This window comes from Lissotriton helveticus, chromosome 1_2 (genome assembly GCF_964261635.1).
Source record: "Lissotriton helveticus chromosome 1_2, aLisHel1.1, whole genome shotgun sequence".
Lineage (NCBI taxonomy): Eukaryota > Metazoa > Chordata > Amphibia > Caudata > Salamandridae > Lissotriton > Lissotriton helveticus.
This window is the reverse complement of record NC_136058.1, coordinates 180,977,994-180,997,170: the sequence shown is the minus strand read 5'-3', so window position 1 is coordinate 180,997,170 and position 19,177 is coordinate 180,977,994. Positions and strand designations below refer to the sequence as shown.

The following is a 19,177-nucleotide window of genomic DNA, read 5'->3' as shown; positions in this document are numbered from 1 at the left end:
CAAGGTGGTGTAATCACCCTTTGCTTTAGATATAGTATTCCTATATCTAACCCTGAAATGGACACATCTATTCCTATCAGTCACTCCTATGGCAGGCCTTAACAATCCTGAAGGCAGAGTGCTTGGAATAATGTGAGATGGTGCTCTGGCATGAGCTGAGCCCGTTTGCAGCTTGCGGAACCAAGTCCTAATAGCTGTTCCATGATAACGCTATACCATATACTCTTAAGTGCATTATGTACCTCGCGGTCATATGCTAACTTTGGTATAACATTATCAAAACATGTCGAGTAAGGTGTCATACGAATTGGAATACTAACCCCTCGCCAATTCTGGCGACGGGGTTAGCATTCCACCCTTCTAGAGGAACACGACATGTTGGTAACCTGTAACCCCGGTTAAAGTCAGACATAGCCTCAGGTCCACAAGATGGATGCTGCCACCGAGACACAAGTCTGCCCTCCTGCTGCTGGGAGTCCTCCCAGCGCAGGAGGCAAGGACAAAGGGTTTCCTGCCAGGGGCGGTGCCAGCACCGTCCCAGACAGGATTTTGTGTATCCTAGGTAGGCAGGGCTTTAGAGGAAGGTGACTGCAAGTGGCACCCCGGTGCTCACTATGCATAGGCCGGCTTGAACCAGTTCCAGGGGCACTCCAGCCCCTGATCTGGGGAAAAGCCCGGCAAAGGAGAGGGGTGAAACCACCCCCCTCCTAGTCCCACCCATAGGGCAGGACTTAGTCGCGTGCCAGCCCCCTTTTGCAGGATAAAGGTAGGAGCAGGCCCCCTTCCAAATTAGATCATCTTTGAATCCTGAACCGACTTTCCACGAAAGGAACTCAAGACTCTTCTCAAGATTTCTCCCTTGTGACTAAGGAGTAGTCACCCTGCAGCAGCAGGCACCATCCAAGCATCGCGGTCTGCTGTAAGTCTCTCCTCCGGATCAAGACTGCCCAGCTCGACGAGAACCGGCTTCCCTTGCACCTCTGACCTCTACCTGCATCTTCAGCCCAGCTGAGACCCGTGGGTGTGACGAGACCTCGAGGGACCGGCCATCTTCAAGACTGCACGACGCTTGCCCAGCACGACTCCCGAATGACCCTCGACCGAGTGCTTTGGGGTAAGAGAAGCCCCAACCCTGAGCAGCTCCAGCACCGAAGTTCAGCTCCCCTGCATCCACGAGATCTGCGTGGGGCCCTTCTGCTCTTTGCTGCTCACCGTGTTGTCCAGGTCGCTTGCCCGTTGGCTAGTGGCCCTCTGACGACGAATTTCGACAACAAACACCGCTGGTCTGGTTGCTCCAGACTGGCCCTTGCTCCCCTCCAACAGAGGAGCACCCTGGACCCTCCTGGTCCACTCCAGACACCATTTTAAGTCCACCGCGTGGGCTTGCATTTGCCAAGACTTGTTGCCCCAATCCTAGGTCCAGCGACGTCGACAGCAGATATCTTCGTGGGACAGCTCGCACCTCCATCCTGGTCGCCGACAACGCCACCTGGTCCGAGAGACTGCAGAGCCCAGCAGCGCCCACTCACCTGGTTGAGGTGACTTCGCCTGGTGCCACTCTGGTGCCCACCTAAATCACTGGCTAGTGATTCAGAACTTGGTCCCCTCTGCTTACAGGTCTTCCTCTTCCCCGATCCAGGCTTGGATCCCCAAGAACTTCTTCACTGGTCGCCTACAAGCAACTGCTTTCTTCAGGCTCCTGGTTCATCAACGAAGAAACCCGACGACATTTGAACCCTATGCAGCCGCAGCCCCTGGGCTAGGTAAACCGAGTACTCCGGTGCTCCAGCGTAGACCAACTCTCTAAGTGTCTAGATCCACTTTCGTTTTTGACCTACCTAGTCGGGTTCGCCCGAAAACACTAACTTTGCTTTTACTAGCCTCCATAGACTTTCCCGCCTTACGCGTGAGAGTTCCCACTCTGCACACGACGTCCCTAGGTCTCCTGCTTGTAATCTAAAGGTTCAGTAGTCCAGTCCTAGCGATCCTAAAGCCTATGAGAATAGTTACTTACCTGCTAGTATTTCGCATTCCACTTGTATAGTATATGGTTTTTTGTGCCCCTCGGGCATTTGTGTAAATTGTGCGACTTTAAGTATTTCTTTAAGAGTTTTGTTGTGTGCTTAGCTCCCTGTCTCATAAAGAGCCAGGGTAGTCTTGTTATAAATAAATATACTTTATTTTTCATAACAACTTGTGTGGTGTCCTTTCACTTGGTGTTCAAGGGGTATATGTGATGGTAAAACAGCTGGCTTAACACGCCCTCTAGGGTTTTAGCCTAAAGACTGCACGTGTCCATGCTACTAGGATAGCTGGTCTATCAGGTTGACTTACAACCGAACATCAATAAGGGTTGTTTGGACTGATACATAGTGTTCACTAGAATAGTGAGCACTGCATATCAGGCCAACTTCTCACAGTCGCCACTTCTTGACGCAGGAGGACCAAATGATGTTGTCTGGATTTTATCGGAGGATAGTCTTTTGGGGCCGTGCAAAAACGTAGTGCGTATCCATTGACTAGTATATTGTGCACCCACTGGTCTTTTGGTATTGTGCGCCACTCTTGAGCATAGTGCATTATACTTCCTCCTACTGGAGTGCGCAACAGTGCTGGAGGAAGCATTGACTCATTGCTTTCCTCCTGCTTTAGGTGTGGAGGAGGATTGCTGCTGGCGTCCTCCTCTTCCTCTGGATGAGCGCTGGCCTTGATATTGGGATTTCCCCTGTTTATTTTGTGACCATTGAGGGGTTTAAACCCTCTGCTGGTTACCTGTACAATTGTACTGCCTGTAGCGCTTCTTGAATTCTTTCTTTTTTTCAAGGCACACTGCCTTCAAAGTGTCCAATTCCGCCTTCATCCTTCCCATCTCCTCGTCTGCAAGGGCGCCAAACTGAGAGGTACCAGAGAAAGGCAAATTCAGTATGCGTTGTTGGGCATCAGGCTTCAACGCGGTGAGTCCTAACCAAGAGGAATGTCATGCGCTAACGCCATGCGCATAAGAATGAGCCGCCAGAGATACTCCATCAGCTGCCGTGCTTATCACTTGGTTAGACACCAAAGCCCCTTCTTGGATAAATTCTGCGATGTCCTGTTGGTCTTCCTTCGGGAGTTTTGCTTTAAAACGATCCAAAGAGTCCCAGAGCGATCTGTCGTATCGCCCTAACAGGGCTGCAGCATTGGAAACATGTAGGGTACAGCAGCTGAACCACAGGCTTTTCCTCCCCCAAGAGTCTTGGGCTTTGCTGTCCTCGTCAAGTGGAACGAAGGATGAAGATCAAACACTCACACCCAGTCAAAAGATCTGGGTTTAATCCATCACCGTTCTTTAGCCCACTCTGCCACCCCAGTTCAGACATGGCCATATGCAAATCAGTCTGACCCTGTGCCTCATGGGAATAGTCCAGCCCGAACTGCCAAGCCATGCCTTCCCTGGACCGGAAACAAGCTTCCTAGAACCGGTTTCTGGCATTTCAGCCGTCTTCAGCCAGGCTTGCTTGAATCCAGTGGCAAAGTGAGCAAGGGACTCACGTCTGAGAATATCCTGCCAACTTATGGCGAACAAAGCGGTACAAAAGGGGGTGGTGATGGACGGAGCATCTGAACCAGTCAAACACTCACATCCAGTCAAAAGATCTGGGTTTAATCCATCACGTTCTTTAGCCCACTCTGCCACCCCAGTTCAGACATGGCCATATGCAAATCAGTCTGACCCTGTGCCTCATCGGAACAGTCCAGCCCGAACTGCCAAGCCATGCCTTGCCTGGACCGGAAACAAGCTTCCTAGGACCGTGATCCTCCCCACTGAGTCAGGCGGAGGATCAGATCTTAAAAACAGAGTATCCGAAGCCGCCGGTTTGTATTTGTTTAAGATCCGTGCACGAGCTGCTTTTGCTGATGCTGGGGCCAGAAAAACATCCATCACCGGTTCATTGACTCCCAGTACCAAGGGGAGCAACAGTCTCGACACCGATCGTTGGTGCAGCGTTTCAAAGATAATGGACGTGGTCGTCTGAGTTGTGGCCATGGTAATGACCGTTTCTGCACCCCTCTGGATAACACTTCGAGGAAAGTATTCACGTCATCAATTGGTGACACTCTGCTGGGAGGACTATCCGTGAGGGTGGGAGAATAATCCCTTTTAGATGTGTGCATTGACGTTGACGACCAGGATGGTGTACGCCGCCTTTTATGATGGCCATGCGCAGGCCTTCTGTCAGGAAACCTGCCCTAGTGCTCTCTGGTGCGCGTGGTAGGCGATATGTCTGCTTTTCGCACCAAGCGCTGCAAAGAAGACCTATCTAAAGGGCTTGAGTATACAGCTGCCTTTTGTGCTCCACCCGCCGATGCTGACTTCCATACATGTAGTGGTTGCAGCCACCAGGGAGAGAGGTGAACCGAAGGGGATTTCTGTCTCCTATGAGGACTTCTGGAAGGAGAACTTGCAGGACCTCTGAACTGCACAGATACACTGCGAGACGAGGCAATTGTCTGTGGGGAACTTTGGACGGAATGCGAAAAGGCCCCATGTATTCTTGAGCGCGACCGCCGTCGCGAAGAGCGATGAGACGTCTGTCTTGACGTGGACCTGCTCTGCGTCACCATAATGGGGGAGACTCTGGATCTCGAACGTCTCCTTGACGTCGATCTTGAATACCTCGACGTTGCATGATGTTACGCCGAATGACTGGAGCCTCTTGATCTTGCCCTAGGCGAAGAGCGTGCCTGCGGCCCACCGATGACCTGTTCGACGCAGAAACCCTTCTCGACGTCGAACGATCCCTTGACGTTGACTTCCTTGGTCTCCACGTCGACTGTTGCCTCAAAGGGGATCTGGACCTTGACGTCAAATGCCGTCTTGACGCCGACGGAGGGGATGGTACGTGTCTCGACGTCGAACGCCTTTTGGACGAAGTCGACAGAGAGGTATGCTTCGATGCCGTTCGCTGATGGTCCTGCAACGGCGGAGCCTGACTCGACGTCGACAATCGCCTGGTTGACGTCAACGGAGTTCTACGCTTAGACGTCGATTGCCGAAGACTCTGCGACGACGGAGCATGTTTCGACGTTGAACGCCGACTCGACGTCGACGACAGACCTATCTCTCAACGTTGTGCGAGCCCGCACCAACGGAGACCGCTACCTCAATGTCGATTGTCGCCCGGTTGACGACAGCGGAGGTCGCGACGTACCTGTGATCCTCGACGACAACCGTTCTTCTCTCGACGACGAGCCCGCCGCTGATGGTCTTTTTGTCGCCGTTTTCGTCGCTGAAGAAGGGATTTGAGGCGCCAAGCCCGACGCCAATGTTCTCCCCTTCTTCTTCCTCAGCGGTGACCTGCCTGTAGAGGATGATCTTCTTCTCTCTGCAAGGCCATAGAGGTGAATCATCTCTCTGTCCTTCAAAGTTCTCTTGGACAGGAGTTTACAATGCTGGCAGGTGTGAGGATCATGATCTGAAGGCAAACAAAGTACAGACTAAATGAGAGTCTGTTTTTGCCTTCTTTTTGCCAGAGGAGGGGCAAGCATCAAAAAGGGAAGGCATTTCTGAATGGAAAATAATGCCAAAACCCTTAAAAAACAGTTGAAAAACACTTTAACAGAGAAAAAATGTCGAAGTAAAGAGGTTTAACCTCAAAAAGTGAAGTAATTTCTGACAAAAAAATCAGAAAGAAGTAGAGCTGTAGAGACCAGGGTCCTGTCAGAAGGTGCCGGAAAGAACAACTGACCTAACTGTCACCCCTGAGGCATGATGGGAGCTAGGGGACATGGCTGCCTTAAAGGCACGGTGCCAGTTTTCTGTTACTGTCTATATGAGTTAGCTTTTCAGCTTTCTACTCTATGGTTTGTTCTACAATGCAGCCTATGTGCTGACAATGCTTTCATTTTCCTTGCAGGATTACCTTTTCTACTGTATAATAAAGCAGTTTACAAAGGTTTTTTCTTTCTACCTGCTTTTTATTGGAATGTTTATGTGCAAAGGTTTTCTATTGCAGCATTGTTCAGTTCTTCCAGAGAGGACTGCATTGTGGGTGTTTATATATGTATATATACATATATGTAGAGCTACATATATATGATATATGTTTTCCGGGGTACCGCACATGGGCGGGAATATTCATGTGCTTATGACTATTGATGAGGATCCCCTGGAAGAGAACCAGTGTTGATCATGATAGGTCAATGAGTAGATACAGAGTATAATGTTATAGCAGGTGAGGGTCAGCATGATTGCTGTATCTGTGACTACTATGGATTCTACAGTAGTCACAAGGTGTAAGGTGGATGCTAGTAGAATGCTGAAAAGGTGAAAAACATATATATTGTATGCATTTTACTATAAATTCTGGGTGTACTGCAGTCGGTCTGCAATAAAGCACAGTTAAAAAAGAAGGCTGATGCAAAGTATAAAGACAGTGTTTGCGGAGTGGAGTTCTCCCTAACTATGGTGGCTTAGTAATTTGATTTTTGAAGGACAGCATTTATTCTGAAGGAACACATGCAGCGCCAGTATAATACTCACATGCACACTGAGGATTTTACTGTCAGGTCCTCTATGAGACTTAAACCAATTAACCATCTCAGCCTTTGAGAATGTCTTTAGAGCATCAATCTGAAAGAAAAAAAAATAGTTAAAACAAATCTCTTTTACTGGCTGCCATATTTGCTTTACCACTTCCTTAGCTGCACACAATTTAAAACAATAATGCATGAGCAATCAAACGGATGAACCCATTGTCAAGTCTTTTCATTGTGTGGAACATTTTAAAAATATAAAAATTGTTAATTGTACATGCTAAGCTTGTATTATTTTTGGGAAATTCAATATGGAAGTTTGCGTTTTTCTCAGATTCTAGAATGTCAAATTTCATCCCATAAATATTTACCAAACTGTGAAAGTGTTTTTTAAATTTATTAACTAATGCAATCACTTTTAACACCTGGAAATTAGCTTCAAATGTAAATAGTGTTGTATTTGGATCAAAGCTATTTACTTAAAGCATTCACCATTCCTAAAATAGAAGCTCAATATTGCCAAAGGTCATAATTTCTTCAGGAAAACAATTATTTGAAGTTTAAACCACCAAGATGAAGATTACATTTTATCAAGACCTTCCTGTGCTACTGAGAGAGCTTGGAGCGTAGAGTGAAAATATTCATCTAGTGCGCAGTCTCTGACCGTATACATTTTTATTGCATAAGTTCATAATAAAAACCTAAATTGGTCCTATTGATGAGTACCATAAACTGATTGCACAAGACACCATAGAGGATAAGTTACAATAGCACAGAGGTCTATAGTGGTATGGATTCTAGTATCAAGAACTGCAAGATTGAATTCAATAAACTACCTCATGTGAAAGTCGGTCAAAGAGATATTGCTGTGTTACAATTTCACCCCAGTTTCTGTCCACCTCCTCTCCAAGATGGGTGTCCTCACACTCTTTCAGCTTAATGAGTGCGGAAACCTGTGAAAACACAAATAATTGAATGTTTTACCAAGGTGATACACTTTTGAATTTTACAGACTAAGACAAAACACATGAGTTTGAATGTTTATCTACCTCTCAGAAGTCACCAGACAGCATTTGTTGGAAGAGCGTGTTTCCCTTTTCCAATCCTTTACATAAGTTATCATAAAAATGTTAAAGTAAGTAGTTTGTTGGGGGCGTGGTTTGGACGCCGAGAGAGATGGCGGCTCTGTGATTCTCTCTGCCCGTGCGGTGGTCGATAATTGGATGTGGGACGTGTTTTGCCGCTCCAGCACCGATACAGGTCGATGAATCGGTAACCGGAATGTGAGAGGAGCATTTAGAGGGCACGCTCGAGGATTTCTGAGGCTGGGAAGTGGTGTTTCGGCCGCCCCGAATGTTCCGCTCCGGTGGCTGCAGTGAATGAGGCGGACAAAGAAACTGCGTGGCTTCCCAGATTGTCGGCGGACGGAAACACAAGGAATCCGACTGGAGTTGATAATGATCGCTGGGAGCGGCGGTGGAAGGACAGTACTCAGAGGGAAATCGTGAGTAATACAATCGTTATCCGGCAACATCAGAACCGTGAGGAACCACTGGCGCTACTCGCGCACACAAAATGGCGGCACACACTTTTTAAACGGGGAATCTCTGTTCCTCATTGAAGTGCATCGGCGCCCGAGGAGCAAGATGTGTTTAACGCCGATTCTCCCCCAGCTAGTGAAAGACAAAGATGTGCGCCGCTAGCGACCAAAAGAGGGCGGCTTGATCTTACGAATTGCAATGTCTGGCTCAGGCGCTGTTGTTAACCGACGTACGTTATGAGAGGAAGTAATAAGGTCGGTGCACCCATCGAATCAGTAGCGGCTGGCGCATGTACAATTTTCACAATAGTGGTAATATCGGCATGAGTATAAGACAGTGCAGAAGTAAGTTCTCAAACCGGAAACAGCAATATTAAATAAAACGGCAGTGATTGGTATGGCTTATGAAAACAGGGACTGCTTTGCTGGGTAAATGGCTGTGGAGTCACTGTTTGGGGGCTTGTAGACCTGCGATTGAGTCCTGAGCTGCATTTTGAGGCTCTAGACTTAAAAATCAGTGGATGTCTGGACTTAGACCTGTGTGGCTCGCTCCTACTACACGGATGCATCAAGTGGCTACGCAATTCAGCTGGTCGGAACACAAATTAGAATAAATGCAACAGTCAGGCTAAGAACGTGTACCTACTCGTGCAAGGCCTTACACGCACATGGTGGCTCCCAAAATGGCGGCGCAAGCTTCCGGACTCATATGAAAGTGCGCACTTCCTCACGGCGACTAAACAAACACAGGAAGAGTACAGGTAGAGCGAACATCCTATCAGCTCTTGGGTGGAGTTAATTGATATCTGTGCATTTAATTGTATTAAGCTAGAAGAAGGAGCCGGAGAGGCCAGCGACCGCAAGCACTCCATAGGGGACGGCTGGAGGTATAGGGAGACCGTCCATAACGATCAAGGAGTCTACGCTACAAGCAGCCATGGCAGATAACAAAGAACTAGCGAAAAGCCTGAAGAGGCTTAAATCTGACCAGTCGAATCCGAATTCACCCAGCAAAGGGGGAAAAGGCAACCCTGATCCGATAGACATGATACTTAACAGATTAGATGAAGTGGGGGATCTGGCAAAAGCAACCAAAGAAGAAGCAGCGGCGATCAGGCAAGATAACCGCGACACCAATGCAAAGCTGGTAGAAGCAGAATCAAGGATTAGCAGACTCGAGGACATGGAAGTCAAGTCATGTAATGCCATTAAACGTCTATGCATAGCTGCGGACCAAACAACACGGAAACTCGCTGAGTTGGAAGACAGGAACAGAAGGGGGAATCTACGTATTTTTGGAATTCCGGAAGGTTCGGAGGATCAACATGGGCACTGTGTGGCCTTTTTGGAATCTTGGTTCACCCAAGCTACTAACATGACCTTTCACCACCCGCTGGAATTTGATAGGGCCCATAGAGTGCCGGGCAGAATAAACAAGAATCAAAAAGGCCCTAGAGCTATTGTTTGTAACCCACTACGCTACCAGCATGTAGAGCAAATTCTAAGCTTTATGCGGAAAAACAACCATATTCTGTGGAAATCTGCTAAAATCTACATTTCACAGGATTATAGTAAAGTGACGGTGGACGTCAGGAAGGCGTTCTTGGCACTCCGGCCGCAGTTGAAGAAAAGGGGCTTTCAATATGGGTTTATGGGCCCAGCAAAGTATCGTGTGATTATCCAAGGTTCTCCGCACATTTTTTCAGATGCCCTGAAACTGAAACGCATGCTAGATGGCCCTGAAGACTTAGACATGGAAACAAGCAACCCCGAGGGTGCAGCGGACCAGGCCTCGGCCTCAGGTTACAAGTGAACGATCTTTGCCCACGCATTACACGCAATTTTCATATGTGCTCCTCTCCCTTACTGTGGAGGTGTATTGAAAGAGAGTACTAGTCTCTGCTTAAGTTCACTCACCATTGAGTGGCCTTTTTGTTGTTTGCAACTGTTATTGATCTTTTTGATGTGAAGAATGTTTCCATTATTGCCTGCTAATATGTTGTGCGTCAGGTAATGAGAATCTGACTACCAGTGAGTACGCTTAACATGTGGTATTACGAAGGGTTACGATAGTTGGTCATGTTGTTGTTTTCGTAATTCGCTCTGAGACCAGCAGGAAGCTATGATATCCACGATTCTTTCTCGAGAAGTCCCTAGATGTTGGTCCCTAGATGTTGGTTTGCCTATGTGATCCTGGTTAGCAGCATACCACAGATCGGCTGTGATAGTTCCTTTGTTCCAAACTTTTTCTGAAATGTACACGCACGGGGAGGATGCATTGCGGTCTCTCTCCAGTCACCATGCCTACTACGTACAGTTGGGGTGGGGAGGGTGGGGGGTTGAGGGGATTTTGGGTCGGGATGTGTGTTCTATGTTTTTTGCTTTTGCTTCTTCGTGCTTGCATAGTCTTCATTGCTTTAGTGCTCGGTGGTGGGGGAGGTGGTAGACTCTACTATAATACTAACGTACATATGGGCCCTGTTTCTTTGTCATGCTACTGTTTGTACCATGTGAGATATATAACTATTGCTATGAAGGTACGATCTACTGATGTCACATAGTACAATTAATACTCCGTTGGGAGTATGTAATGTGGACAAACTGAAGATATTATCTCTTAATGTTAAAGGTCTGAACCAACCTGTCAAGAGACGAAAGATTTTAGACTATGTACGGAGATTGAAAGGTGACATTGTTTTGCTACAGGAGACGAAGCTTGAGGCTAAGCAGTTCTACCACCTGAGGAATAAGTTTTATAATGAGGTTGTGGGCGCAGAGGCGGTGAACAAAAAGAATGGTGTTTTGATACTTGTTGCGAAGAAATCTAAGGTAGAGCTTCTGTCTTCCGAAACGAGTGTAGACGGGAGGTGGGTCACGGCCAAACTAAGTAGGGACAATACAGAGTTTTATGTCACAAACATATATGCTCCTAACACCAGTGAACTCAATTTCTGGGAGGATCTGAATAAGCATATTGAAAATATCCCGGATAATGCTGTTCATATATTGGCCGGGGATTTCAATCTTCCAATGGATGCAACTTTGGATAGAGACTCCCATTGTCCCTTTAAAACAAATAAATCACATAAAGCTTTCCTCAATTTGTGTCAACGCTTTCACTTGGTGGATGCATGGAGGCTTCAAAATCCCACAGGGAGAGACTATACTTTCTACTCCGCACCACATGATTCGTACTCCCGAATCGATTACATCCTCTTAACACAGAACGGGGTCCCTAGAATAGAGTCTACTACCATAGAACCCCGAGTAATGTCTGATCACTCTTGCATCTCCTTAACCATTGCTAATGTCAAACCCTCCTCTCGTCAGACGTCTTGGCGCCTGAATGATGAAATCCTGAATAATGATCAGCATCGGTCCACAATACAAGCTGCGATCTCTTCTTATCTGCAGGTTAACAAAGAGGGGGACACATCTGATCTCATTAGATGGGATGCCTTGAAAAGTACCATAAGGGGAGTGTGTATCAAAATCAGGTCAGCAATTAACAAAAATTATAATGCGAATTTGGAGTCCTTGGAGAGTGAAATTGTAAACCTGGAGAGTAAACATTTGAAGGATAGGGATGATTTGTCTCTTTATGCCTTGGCGAATAAAAAATATGAATACAATAAAATAGTTAGCGAGAGAGCGGGAGTTTGGCTTGATAGAAGAAGGAGATATAAGCTCTGCGAGTCTAATAAAGCTGGCAAGAGCCTAGCCTCGTACTTGAAGTTTAAGGTCCAGAAGAATTCTATTAGTGTCATTAAAGATGCCCCAGGGTCCTCACATTCGGACCCAGATAAAATAACAGAAGTGTTCAGAGTATTCTACGAAGACCTTTATGCAAAGAATAAAACGGTGGAGGAAGTCAGGATTAGGAGTTATTTAGATGAATGTGATCTCCCACAGCTCTCTGCTGAGGATCAGGTTAGTCTCAATGGCCCAATTAGTGCTCTAGAAATAGAGAATGCAATTAAAAGTCTGAAAACAGGAAAGGCACCAGGCCCTGATGGCTTCACGGCTAAATTTTATAAATCCTTCCCCTCCTTATTAGTCGAGCCCCTCCTACATCTATTCCAAGAAATAAATACCTCAGGTGAGGTCAGAGGCACACTGGCAGAAGCAATAATTTCAGTACTCCCTAAAGATGGGAAAGACCCGTCGCGCCCGAAAAATTATAGGCCTATTTCACTGATTAATATAGACTGTAAGATCCTGGCTATGATACTTTCCGCCCGCCTCCAGAAGGTCCTTCCGCAGTTAGTCCATCCATCTCAAGCAGGCTTCCTTAAAAATAGGTTGTCCAGTGACAATACAAGCATTCTGGCACATGTCTTAGAAAAGGTGAAATTCCTAGATACACCCACAGCAGCAATAACACTAGATGCTGAAAAAGCTTTTGACAAGGTTGACTGGTCCTTCCTTGAAGCAGTTCTACACAAATTTAACTTAGGGGAATCATTCACAAGACTGGTAATGTCCTTATACTGCTGCCCTTCAGCGAGAGTTAGGGCGGGTGGGTCTTTCTCCTCCGCCTTCTGTTTAAAACAAGGCACGAGGCAGGGTTGCCCCCTGTCTCCTTCATTGTTCTTATTGGCAATTGAGCCATTCTTGTATCATATAAGGAATGACCCGAACATAGCAGGCATTCCATTTGGGGATTGCACGGTTAAATTAACGGCGTATGCCGACGATGTGCTTGTTCTGTCAGAGAGAGCTGAGGAGGCCATACCTGCACTCATGACTGATATCGAGGAATTCTCCAGAGTTTCTGGTTATAAACTCAATAAAGACAAAACAGAGGTCAAACTCTTGAACAATATTGGTGATAAAGGAATCATTGGGGACTCCGGTCTTACATGGCAGCCTAAGTGCTTTAAATATCTGGGGTTAGACTTTGATAAAGATTTGATCTCCACCCTGAGAATAAACGAAGAACTGACTCTTAAAAAGATATCCACATTGCTGGAAGGGTGGTCTCCAAAATTCCTCTCCTGGTGGGGTAGAGCGGAGACGCTCAAAATGATGTCTACTCCGTTGGTTAATTATCTGGCCAGCATGCTCCCTATGACGTTCTCGAACAACTTTGTTACTAAGGTAGATCAGCTGTTTGGTAGTTTCCTGTGGCGGGGTAAGAAAGCCAGGGTATCACTAAAGAAGCTGCAAAAGATAAAGGCGGCCTGGGTCTCCCCTCGTTCAGGAACTATCAGACAGCCTTTCTTTGTAAACAAGGAGCTCAGTGGTTGACAAAATCCCCAATCTATACACCAATATGGATTAATATTGAGAAATCACTAGTGGGTCATGCTCCTCTTGAAACCCTACTTACTATGGACCTGTCACATTTACCACACTCCAAATATATAATGTTAAATACTAGGCGGGCTTTGCTTAGACTCGACCAAACACATAAAACAAAGTTGACATTCGCTAAATCATCTTTTATGTCCCTGTGGAGAAATCCCTATCTAAAACATAATGGCAGTAAACTCTTCTGGGACTCATGGTCCGAGAAGGGCATTAACTTGGCGAGGGATCTGTACGACGATAAAGATCCACTCCCGTTCTCGACCTTGCAACGGAAGTATGATCTTACTACGATGGATTTTTATGATTTCTTGAAAATCAAAGCGATATTAACTGCTCGTAATTTCTCTCCCTATACACCATGGTTAGTAACTCATCTCCCACGTCTTTTGTATGCGGGTCACTTCGTTTCTAAGGTGTATAAACTATTATTGCCCTTGCCCACGAAAAATCACAGACAGGTGGAATCGAAATGGGAGGCTGAACCGAATCTAACAGGAATAGCTTTCGATTGGGATGTGATTCATAAGATGGCCCTTGCCCACAAAGTATCACCCATCCTATTCCAAACAAAATACATGCTAATTAACAGGGCATTTTGGACTCCGGATAAGCTTTTCAAATGTAAATTAAGGGATTCACCTACATGTTGGAACTGCCAGTCAGGTTCTGGTGATCTTGCCCACATGCTATTCAACTGTCCTTCTCTAAGAGTATACTGGGGGAAAATATTTGACTGCATTTACCACGTGTTCAAGATAAGGCCTGTACAGGACTTTGTATACGTAATTTTAGGGGCGCTTGACCCACAGCTATCAAATGACCAAGATCGCCTGCTTTTGGACTTAATGCTAACATTGGCGTGTAAAGTGGTCCTATGCAAATGGAAAAGTGCCAATGTGGTAACCTTCAAAATCTGGCAAGAGTGGTTGTCATTTCTGAGAGGTGCTAATAATCCGGCACTACAAGCATCTACATGGAGTCCGTCTAATAGAAAGCTGTGGAAATCACTAGACGCATCCTCATTTCACTATGAGCCACCTTGATGCATTATATGATGGTCTTGTTACATTGGTCTGTGGCTTTTGAGAGCTCGTTTGTTGTCATCCACTAGAGCCTTCCTCCACACATTGAGTATTATGTATATATCTGTATATCAATGATGCAAGCAAGAGTTGATTTACTTAATATGATTTGCATTTTTGTAATTGTTCAGCGATAACTGAATCGAATCATCCCTGTAACGGAAGAATTACTGTATTGTCTTTACTTTTGATTTTCTACTTCAATAAAAACGACTTGAAATAAAAAATAAAAAAAGTAAGTAGTTTGTTAAATTGTATGTGAATAAATTACCCCACAATCATGTGTTGATCAAAGGAAGTCAAGGGCTTATCAAATGACAGAATTAGCCATATTAAAGCAGTCACAGTCAACATTGACCTCAAAATATGCTTTTTCTTTGAACATTGAAGTGTACCTTGTGTTCAATTTCAGTAGAGCACATTAAAATCAATATACAGATCTAAAACATAGCAGCCGCTCCTTACCTGCTATGGGCTATAACACAATACTGCAGTCATTAAACTAAAGTTTGAGGTATTAGGTACTACATATATTGATTGCAATTTAGCAAACGCATTGCACTTTTTCTCTTGAAGAAAGAAAAAGTGTGCCAAATGAAATGATCAATTGCTTATTTGATAAGAAAACTGTGCATACTGAGAGGCCGAGGCCTTAGGTGGATATTATGTGAAAGAAAATAGATTAACTGAAAACAATACAGCAATATCTTTCATTAAATAGAATTATAACACAGTAAAGAAAACAAATGAATATGGAAACTTGTTTCTTCAAAAAAGGATAAGGGTGTAGATTTTGTAGACAACATTGTGGGGAATAACCTATATCTTAAAGCTGTACTTTAAGCAATTCTATATTTCACAGAAGATTTGCCTTCCTTCACAAAGATGGACCAGAAATTCTTGCCCTGTCTGACTTTTTTTGCAGTCGATGATACAATAAACCATACACTTCTCTTAGAATGCTTGGGAAAATGACATGGAGGCACTAAAACTGCCCTCGAGCATGCCAATAATTCCTATTGAATTAAAGCCAAATGATCAGGATGGGACTCTAACAAATGAACAAGTTACTTACCTTCTGTAATGCATTATCTAGTAGAGACCTAGTCTAGCCACAGATTGCTTAACTATTGAATTTTCTCCAGTCGCCAGACTGGATCTGGAAACTTTTCAGCTGCAGCACCTCTGCACGTTGATAGATTGTATTATATTGTATTGTAATTGCATTTATATAGCTCTTACTACCCCTGATGAGTCGTCGAAGCGCTTTTTCGGCAGGTAGCACACTACTCCGGGACCCATTGAGAATTAGTGTTGAATTAGTATAGTGAAACATGCAAGTACATTTTAAGTGGTGGATTGGTTAGTCAATTATTTGGATGCAGAATGATAGCAGAAGGATAGAGGAGGACAAAGGTTTGTATTTATTTATCGCTTGTTGACGCATACTATTCAGGAAGCCTATAAAGGATTAGTGGTGAATTAATATGGTGAAATATGAGGTAATTTCAGTGGTGGATATTAGTCTGTTACTTGGAGTGAGAAGGATAGCGGAGGGATAAAAGTGGAAGGAAGATTAGCATTCATATAGCACTTGTTACCCCTGATGGGTGTTGAAGCGCTTTTCTGGCGAGTAGCACGCCACTCCGGAACCCATAAAGGATTAGTGTGAAAATTAGTATAGTATAAATATGAAGTAATTTGAGTAGTAGATATGTTATTCAGTTATTGGGGCAGTATATTAGTATAGTTGAAAATGGAATTTGAGAAGTGAACATGTTAGTCTGTTAATTTTGATTGAAAAGTATAGTGGAGGGATAAAAGAGTGAAGGATTTTTTTTGTTTTAGGTCTTAGCAGTAGGAGAAGGCTTTTGGATGAGTAAAAAGGAGTTTTGAAAGGGAGGAGTCAGAGGGGAGAGTTTAGTAAGGTTTGTTTTAGGAAATCGGTGTAGTAAAAAGAGGTGTCAGATGATGCAAGGAGGGGTAGAGCAGGAGAGAGTCTATAAATGGTTGTTTTGGCGATCATAGAAGTGGAATGGGGTTTTGGATGAATGGGAGAGTGGATGTAAGGATATATTGATAGATGTATAGGATGAGAGATAGGGTAGTGCATTGGAAGACAGCATTTCTGGCCCTAGTCCCGACCAGTCTCGAACAGGCAACTACCCTTGTCCTCTCCGGCATTAACAGGCTCAAACAGGCAACTGCCCTTGTCCTCTCCGCCCTTAACAGGCTCAAACAGCAAACTACCCTTGTTCTCTCCGCCCTTAGCTGAGACGCCCTAAGCCAGGCCTTTTTTATAGCCCTAGTAATCAGGTGACCCCTTCAGCCAATGGGAACCCTAGCCCTAACACTATCCAATCACAACACTAGCCCTAAAATCTAGAAACAATAGGAGGCCAGGACCTTACTGCCAATCTTAGCCCTAGTCCAAGCACCCAATCAGTTCAAAAACCCTGATCTCTACGTCCAATAAAGGCCCTAGCCCTACCAGTAGTCCCAACCCAAGTCCAAGCAGCCAATGGTACAGGTAGCCCTAGTCCCTACTGTGAGAAGTTGGCCTGATATATGATGCTCACTAGTTCTAGTGATCACCTTGTATCAGTCCAAACAACCCTTATGGTGATTGGTTGTAAGTTAACCTTATAGACCAGCTATCCTAATGGTAGCATGGACAAAGCAGTCTTAGGCTAAACTCTTTTGGCATGTGAAGCCAGCTGTTTTACCACAATATAACCCCTTGAATAACAGATGAAAGGACACCACACAGGTTGTTATGAGAATAAACAGTCTATTTATTAATAACAACACCTCTGAACTCTTTATGAGGTCAGAGGGCTAAGCACATGACAATCTCTTACGAAAAACACTACAAGTTGCACGAAATTACAATGGTGCCCTAGGGGCACGACAAACCATATACTAAGTAAGTGCACACGGAGGAGGCTTGCACACGGAGGAGGCTTGCACAGGAGGCGATTTCCAAGTTCATCTTCCCACACCTCGCCGCACCCGCTTCGCGGGTGCCGCAGCGTCTTGGAGTGCGTGGGGCCTTATCACTTGAAGATCAGGAGCGGTAAGGCGGTTCAGGGCTTGAGGCTCGGCGGGGCTGCGAGCGTGCGGGGACTCCATCAACCAGGAGTCCCTGCGAGACCGTTTACCACCATCCGGTCCGCTCTCCCTGCTGGCCCGCCCCCCGCCCACCTGAGGATACTTAACATCACCCTTCACCTTCCCTCGTTGGGACACAGACTCTTTGCACACGGAGGAGGCTTGCACACGGAGGAGGCTTGCACAGGAGGCGATTTCCAAGTTCATCTTCCCACACCTCGCCGCACCCGCTTCGCGGGTGCCGCAGCGTCTTGGAGTGTGTGGGGCCTTATCACTTGAAGATCAGGAGTGGTAAGGCGGTTCAGGGCTTGAGGCTCGGCGGGGCTGCGAGCGTGCGGGGACTCCATCAACCAGGAGTCCCTGCGAGACCGTTTACCACCATCCGGTCCGCTCTCCCTGCTGGCCCGCCCCCCGCCTATCACGCCCCCTTTATCAAGCCTCCGACTCCCGCAGCGCGGGACGCAGCTCGGGGCGAAGACCGGGCTAAGAGCGGGCCGTTTGAGGCCGTTAGAGGCGGGTAGAGACTGGACTGGGCCACCCCACTTGGTTTCACCGCCCTCCCCTACGGACACCACTTTGCTGATTATAATACTTTGTTTAAACATCATGTCAACCCGCGAGTTCAGAGATAGAGCGGCCAAATCCAAATTGAAAAACGGCACTTTAGACGATTTTATTACCCGGACCAACACAGCGATTGACACTGAGATCGCCAAAATGCAGCACAGGGTGTCTATTGAATTAGACGCTGCAAGAAGATTGTCACAGGAGTTAACTGCAGCCAAAAGATCCTCCCTAGGGCCCATTGCCTGGGCTAAAACACCTGTTCGTCCACTAGGACCTGACCCTAATTTAATCATTACACTTGCAGACATTCACCAGTCACATATAGCTAATACACCTACATCGCAGGGGGGGTCTCCCCTAAAAACTATTAATTCATCACAATCTCAACCGGGTGAAATCCTCGGGCAGGAGAAGGAGGCCGAGGAGGGTCTATTGGCAACGGCGCAAAATTGCAAATGTTCACCCCCAAAAGGAGGGAAACCTGTAACCCCACAAAACGGTCCACTAAATAAAAGGAAGCGTAGTAACATCTCGGCATACTCAAGAAAAAAGGCCAAGATAGCGAAGGCCCAGTTCGTAACTAAGGCACCATCCCAGCTATTCCTAGATCCCTTTCTAGTGACCACCAACCAACCTCTTGAAGCGAGTCCAGAAGTCACCCCTCCACAACTGGTAGTCATACATGAAAATGATAACCTCACAAAAGAAAGTGATACTACTGGGGTCCCACTTTGCACTATAAAAGGGAAGGATGTTGAGTTTTTAACAATTGTGTGGGAAACACTAAAAAAATTGCTCTCCCCCTTAGAAGTGAGACTCTCACATATTGAAACTCAGCTCCTGGAAACTGAAAAAAGCATCCTGAACTTGGCAACCATTAGCATGCAGAACATAAAATCAGCTTGTTCACATGAAACTTATACCACCACAGTACCATCTGATGCTATAACCCCAGCTGCTGCTATCCCGGTGGCCCCCCGAAGGCTATTCCTGTGGTATCTACTAATGACACCCCATTCCCTCCTGCTGTTGTACCCGCAGTTGTTAC

At 45.9% G+C, this 19,177-nt stretch overlaps 1 protein-coding gene across 1 annotated transcript in view; it reads right to left on the bottom strand.

The window, feature by feature from the left end:
• NRDC (nardilysin convertase) overlaps positions 1-19,177 on the bottom strand; it is a 2,150,332-nt gene that overhangs the window by 47,861 nt on the left and 2,083,294 nt on the right. The window contains exons 30-31 of the mRNA XM_078670713.1: positions 7,353-7,469; positions 6,524-6,613 (exon numbers count right to left, since the gene is read on the bottom strand). Of these exons, the coding sequence (XP_078526839.1) occupies positions 6,524-6,613; positions 7,353-7,469 (207 nt within the window). The remainder of the gene's footprint in view (positions 1-6,523; positions 6,614-7,352; positions 7,470-19,177) is intronic.